Source organism: Quercus lobata, chromosome 2 (genome assembly GCF_001633185.2).
Source record: "Quercus lobata isolate SW786 chromosome 2, ValleyOak3.0 Primary Assembly, whole genome shotgun sequence".
Lineage (NCBI taxonomy): Eukaryota > Viridiplantae > Streptophyta > Magnoliopsida > Fagales > Fagaceae > Quercus > Quercus lobata.
Genome location: NC_044905.1, coordinates 69,451,012 through 69,457,989, shown reverse-complemented (window position 1 = coordinate 69,457,989; position 6,978 = coordinate 69,451,012). Strand labels below are relative to the sequence as shown.

General features: G+C 32.2%; 1 protein-coding gene across 1 annotated transcript; it reads left to right on the top strand.

Moving 5' to 3' along the window:
* The first annotated feature begins 410 nt into the window (after nucleotides 1–410).
* LOC115976351 (ethylene-responsive transcription factor ERF113-like) lies at nucleotides 411–3,338 on the top strand. Its single transcript, XM_031097575.1, has 2 exons — nucleotides 411–1,048; nucleotides 2,269–3,338. Exons 1-2 carry the CDS (start codon nucleotides 916–918, stop codon nucleotides 2,955–2,957), a joined length of 822 nt encoding a protein of 273 aa, XP_030953435.1. The 5' UTR covers nucleotides 411–915; the 3' UTR covers nucleotides 2,958–3,338.
* The last annotated feature ends 3,640 nt before the right edge of the window (nucleotides 3,339–6,978 follow it).

Sequence of the window (6,978 nt, the reverse complement as noted above, 5' to 3'; positions counted from 1 at the left end):
TTTGCTCTATTTTTTATTATTATCTCTAAGTTGTTTATAGTTGAACCTTGTGTGAAAATCAGCATTGTTAAAATTTTTAAACATTTTAGAAGTATATATTTGCACTTTTTTTTATTCACACGTTTTATGCATATTTCTTATTTCGTAATATTTGATTTTGAATATAAAATATTAAGGAAAGTGATAAAAAGTGGTCATGGGAGGTTAGTTCCCGTAGATCGGAGTGAGATTTTGACATTGCAACCAATTGGTTCATTGCACCTGAAATCAAAAATTGCCATTCAATTCACGTGGGATTAATTAGAAAATGACACCTGTACCCCTTAATTTAGTTTGGACGGAAAGGAAAAAGAAAGATCATAGTCTTGGAAAATGAACATTACCACATGGACGGTCCAGGCGTGGCAGTGTAGACCTCTTAAATTACATTGTCTGGTAGAAAATCTTTTCCCTGATTTAGACTTCCAAATATTTTCTTTTCATTCTTTTTGGCTCCTCTTGGAGACAAATATAACCTAACTTTAACGTGTATCAATGAAAGCCCTCAAGCAACCCCCTCTCACTTCCCTTCTCTCTCTCCTATTTTTTCTTTCTTTCACTCTTCCTTTTCCTTCTCTAATATGATCACTACTCTTTATTTCTCTTCTTTTTCTTGATCTTATTGATCTTTCACAATCGATCACACACAATTTTTATTAGATCTGCCTTTTGATATGGTCACAAGCCATAAACTACTAATCAAACAACTTGGAGAGTTTCATGAGCTAGAGCTACAAGCTCAGCCACAAAGAGATTAACAAGGTGGATCCAAGGCATGGTAAGAGGGCTCTTCCTTATGATGCATCGGAAGAGAAAAAGGAAGATCATGTATTTTCTGTAGATTCATCAGCTTGGGTGCTTCAAGATCCCTCAGCCATGGATTCATCAACCTTTTCACCAATTATTGGCACTGGGGACAGCAGCCCAACTCAGAAGCAAGCAGGCATGTTAGTTGGGTCAGAGTCTAGCATGAAAGAACCTGCCACTTCTAAACCTACACATGATCAAGGTAAGTTAATATATACTATATTAATTCCTAAATAATACATTTTTTTTAGATGAACATATTTCAAAATTATAAATCCAATCTAATTATATATTATCATATTTAAGAATGATTATATAGCTCATATATAGTACAATCTCTAGCTCTTGGCCTAGCTAGCTTGTTACTAGCCATGGGATTCTTGTTTGAAGTATCCAATCTAACAAGGAAGTAAATTACCATGTCCATTAGTCCATGTGGCCTTAATCACCATAATGATTGACATACATTAGTTGATATTTTAAAATCAAGATGATTTGGCTTTCTAATCATAATGATAGATATATATTGCAATCTGATCAAAATTAAAATGAGTTTGCCCTTGTCTGTTTTGAAAGAAAGAAAAAATCTAAAATGTATATAAATGACTAAAACTCAACAATACATAATCTTGAACCATGTCCCAAGATATAATTATTTCAGTGATTAACTGGGTGCAATCGCTCCCTATCTCACTTAATTAAAACAAACCCCATAATTGTATTGTTTAAGTATTAATTCGGTTCTATTAATTTCTTAGTCAGCCATACAAAGTACAAAATATCTGCATGTAGTTACATGCTTTTAGTTTCTCCCGAAGCACATATATACCATAAAAAAACTTCAATCAAAGATATAAGACTAACACATTATTTAATGGATATATTTAAATTTGTAATATTTAATTTGAACAATGAAACGTTCTATTTCTTGACCATTCTAATGAAATGTTTTCATGTTCTTGTAAAATAACCATAATTGGTTACTGAAAAGACTACCTCAATCTTTTATTACATAAACATTATAACTTGTATGTTTAATTATTATCATTCCCAAAAGATCTTGCTATTTTATGCTATAGTGTTGCACTTGATAATGTTTGTTAAATTACTGATTGCATGTCTTAAATGCTTAAACTGTTATAAAATAATGAATTTAATTACTTAACCATTATTCTAACAATGTTCACTATTTTATGTGTAGATTTATTTATTTATTTGAATGTTACAATGGGAGAGGGACATTTGAATCATCCAAAATGTAATAATTGAGTTATAAGACACTTAACGATTTTGTTATTTCTGTACTACTTCTCATTGGGTTTCAACATATGAAGCATTTGATCTCTCATTCTTGCATCTACATTTGATCCTAAACTACAATGTCTTAAACTTGACTAATCAAGGGCCTTGAACTTCTTGTAGCGAATAATGTAATAAGAAGAAGGCATTATCGAGGAGTAAGGCAGAGACCATGGGGCAAATGGGCAGCTGAAATCCGTGACCCAAAGAAAGCAGCTCGAGTGTGGCTTGGAACATTTGAGACAGCTGAGGCTGCAGCTGCTGCTTATGATGCAGCAGCTTTGAAATTCAAAGGCACAAAAGCTAAACTCAATTTTCCTGAACGCATTGAAGGAGGGACTGATCAGATGGGCTACTTCATGAATGGCCACCAAGGTTCTTCAGCCATTAATGTTGCACCAAGTTTTCCCAATTACTCATTTTCTCATTATGCTCCTCTCCAATCTCCACCACCACCACAAACACTTTATCCTCTCCCACCTCCATTGTCAGCTGAAGCATTCCCAAACCTTTTACAATATGCACAGCTACTTCGCAGTAGTGATGATAATGCATTACACTATGCTACCTCAGGTCTTTATAATTATGACCATGGCCCTTTATTCTCTTCATCAACTTCTTCAGCAATATGTCCAGAACAAATGGAAAATTTTCAGAGCTCTCAGATGGGGGGTTACTCTTCTAGTTCTCATCATCATGTTCTTGAAAATCTATCCAGCTCACAGATGGGGAGTACTTACTCTTCTGGTTTTCATTTCTTTGAACAGGGGAGGGATTCTCAAAATAATAATCCTGGACCTGGGGAAAAGTAAGGTCCATGCATGTAGTTTGCGGGTGGAAATAATGTTGCCAAGAAATTAACATTCTTGGTTTACGCTAATACTTTATCCAAATGCATAAAATATCAAGCTTTCGTGGCTGTACCTTTTGGACAATTATTCATGTTCAGAAGAGGGAATAGTATCCGGCATCTAAGAGTATAAGTAACTAGGATGTGATATGCTTGTGAGATTGGTCTATATATATAAAACCAATTCGTTTAGTACAATTGAGAGAGAGAGAGAGAGAGAGAGTTTTGAATATGTATTCGAATTGTTTTTTAATGGCTATCCTTCTTATCATCAACAAGGATGGCTTTGTTGCACATGTTTTGCATATTTCTTTAGTTGCTACTCTCAGAAAATATTATCTTATTACAACCCTAAAATGCAATGTCATTCTTAAAATGTGACAAAGATTGGGTCTAAATGCTTTTATGTATTGAATCCATCAAGATTATAACATATGTTTACCTTTGGTCATATGTCACAATCTTGATGAATTTAGTGCACCCGAACTAATTCCCTCAAAACATGTAAATTTCACAAATGAATGGGGTCTACCAAATATGAGAGGGACATTTCATGAGACCAATCTTAAAAGATGCTTTCTCCTAGTTTCACCAAAGTTTTGTTGAAAGAGTAAATTAAGCGACTTCTTACTTTCTAGATATGATATTTTTATTTGCTTTTAAAATACGCAGGCCATTTCATGATAAAGATTTGATTGTCCACAAATCTAAACCTAGGATGTGATATGCTTGTGAGATTGGTCTATATATATAAAACCAATTTGTTTAGTACAATTAAGAGAGAGAGAGAGAGAGCGAGAGAGAGAGAGAGAAAGAGAGAGAGAGCTTTGAATATGTATTCAAATTGTTTTTTAATGGCTATTCTTCTTATCATCAACAAGGATGGCTTTGTTGCACATGTTTTGCATATTTCTTTAGTTGCTACTCTTAGAAAATATTATCTTATTACAACCCTTAAATGCAATGTCATGCTTAAAATATGGCAAAGATTGGGTCTAAATGCTTCTATGTATTGAATCCATCAGAATTATAACATATGTCTATCTTTGGTCATATGTTACAATCTTAACGAATTTAGTGCACTCAAACCAATTCCCTCAAAACATGTAAATTTCAAAAATGAATGGGGTCTATCAAATATGAAAGGAATAGTTCATGAGATTGATCTTCAAAGATGCTTTCTCCTAGTCTCACCAAAGTTTTGTTGAAAGAGTAAATTAAGCGACTTTTTGCTTTCCAGATATGATATTTTTATTTGCTTTTAAAATACGCAGGCCATTTCATGATAAAGATTTGATTGTCTACAAATCTAAACCTATACATATTTTTAGATTGTTTAAGATCATTAATCATCCTTACAAGGCATCCTGTGCATTTTTATACTTCCAAAAAAATTAAATCTTTGCTATGAATTAGACATTCTCTAATTTAAAGACTTGTGCAAGAAGTCGCACCAAAAATTCTTCTCTTTTACTTTTATGCTTCCGGTTCTTGACTTTCAACTTCACAGCCACAAAAATGGAACATAGCGACAGAATAGTGATGACATTAATAAATAGGGAAAAGGTCTTCTTACACTTGCTTATATCCACTATTTTATATAAATATCCACAATTGTTCAAAGGATGGTGATTAACGCACTAGTAAGATTAATGCACCAATAAGAAAGAATGAGTTAATCAAAATTGAGAAAAAATTAAAAAAAAAAAAGTAGAGAAAGACTCAAATTAACATTGGTAGAACTTAGACGTAATAAAAAAATGAATTATCAATTAAGAAAGATTGTGATTTTAAATAAAATAAAATGGAGAAAATGAATATATGGGGTTGAACCTAATTAATCTGTTGAGAATTAATAGCAGATTCCAAAAATTGGAGATTAATACTTATTATTGTTGTTATAGTATCCATAATTGATATGAAAATATTTATATTTTTAAAAATCTAAAAAAAAGAAGAAGTCTACATCTGGATATACAAAAATGGAGGTAGAAAAAAAAAAAAGAGAGTGAAGGTATCATTGCCCCTTAATATACTACCAGTGTGTGGACCAAACAAAAGTAAAACCATGACCCTCCAACTTAAATTGACATTGGATAGGATTTCAAGTTCAAGCACACAATAGGAAAGAGCATATATTAATTTATGAAAATTTTTGGTCCAAGTTATACTCCTAAGATTTCCAAAAAAGGGGTATAAATTATTAACACGTTAGTCCATCTTCTGATCTCATCACTTGGAGTTGGATCTCCTTTAGCCGCCACCCAGAGCGTTTATTTATTCTAACAAAGTTCCTTACTTCAACAACTAATCAGCCGAAAAAACAAAGAGGAAAATTGCACAAACCGGAAAAGAATTTTGCTATCATGTCTACACGAAAGTCCAAAAGAGTAAAGAGAGAAGGGAATCGGGAAAGAGTTTTCTAGCTAGTGGACATGAGAGAATAGAAGCTTCGTCACCGCACATGTTGAAAAAAGCTAAATTTGAAATTTCATATATTGATTTGTACGGAGGGCGTGATCAAACGTGGCACCGCCCACTTTTTTTTTTTTTTGGGAGTGATTTTATTGTACTATCTATCAACTATGAAAGAGGAAGGGGCCAAAATGGCCTAATTCTACATATTTTTGAAAATTTCAGCAAAATAGCGTTTTTGTAAACTATGTAGCAGAATATGAAAATCGAGTTCTACGTACAACTCAATTTTAACAGTATTGAGATCCATGGGCAAAAAATGCCATGTAATGCGGTTTTTCTTTGTAAAAAATCCCGCATGGAACTTAATATTTATAAAATCGAGCTATGTAATTTAATGCCATATGTAGTATTTGGCCAATTTAGCCAGAGAAAGATCATAAACACAAAAAATGACAACGGTGATGTGACAGGCTACTCCTGGTAGATAAAAAATATTGTTAGTAGTAGACTTAAATGAGTACTTATAAAAACTTGCCACTTAACTGTTGTGAAAAATATTATGAAAATTTTTGTATTTTTTTGTGTGGCTCCCTATATAAACGTGAGATATATGTAGTTTTCCTAGGGGAACTGTGTTTTAACATCTGCACAGTCCATAAATCGGCGGATGGAGACTTCAAATGAAAGCGTGAAGTTTTGCTTTCGGCTCCAACTTAACTTACGTGCGTCAATCTTTGCGGCTGTTAATGTTTGCTCTGATTCGATTTCATGTATCTGGAAGTAATCAGTCAAGTACTTGGCCAGACCAAGTAAAAAGCAAAGGCATTCAAGCCTTATCAATTACCCTTTTAATTATTTTGTGACTCACTAACCCAACATGTCATAGATTTCTCTTTTTTGATAAACAAAAGAAGGTTTATAATTATATTATATTGATCTCATCCTAATCTCGTACAAGCTTCTCTTTATGGCTATAATGGGTTGGGAGAGAATAGAAAATATATGGAGTATAAAAAATTAGAAGAAAGAAAAATATTTTTTTTAAAGAGAAAAATATTATTTTAGTACAAATAGATAGGATAGAAATGTGTGTGTATATATATATAACTCTTTTTTGGTTTGGTTGAGAAAAAAAAGAGAGGAAAGAAACAATAGTTTTGTGTTAATTATTATTATACCTTATTATATAAGAAATTATTTTTTTAATTATTTTTATACTACTTTTAAATTTTATTACTAATATATTAATATTATATTGACTCATGAATATCTATTATCTAGGTTATATGAGGGCCAAAATTATAATTGTGCTCCTTCCTATTTTACCTTTTTCTTTTCCCATCAGTTTGGGAGGATTAAATTTTGTGGACTTGGATGGAAACCTATATTCATTTTCATTTTCCATTCTCTTAGTTTTCATTTGTACCAAACAAATGAAATCTTAATCCCTTCCTCATTTTTTACCCTTTTAAAAAATAAAATCGCTTCAACCTCAACTAAAATAAAATATAATAAAATCATCTCAACCAAAGATGGATATTGCTTATGCTAATAAAAATATAAAC

Coding starts and splice junctions, on each gene's coding strand:
- LOC115976351 (XM_031097575.1), top strand. CDS start 916: ATGGATTCATCAACCTTTTCACCAATTATTGGCACTGGGGACAGCAGC. Junction 1,049..2,268: donor TAAACCTACACATGATCAAG/GTAAGTTAATAT, acceptor AACTTCTTGTAG/CGAATAATGTAATAAGAAGA.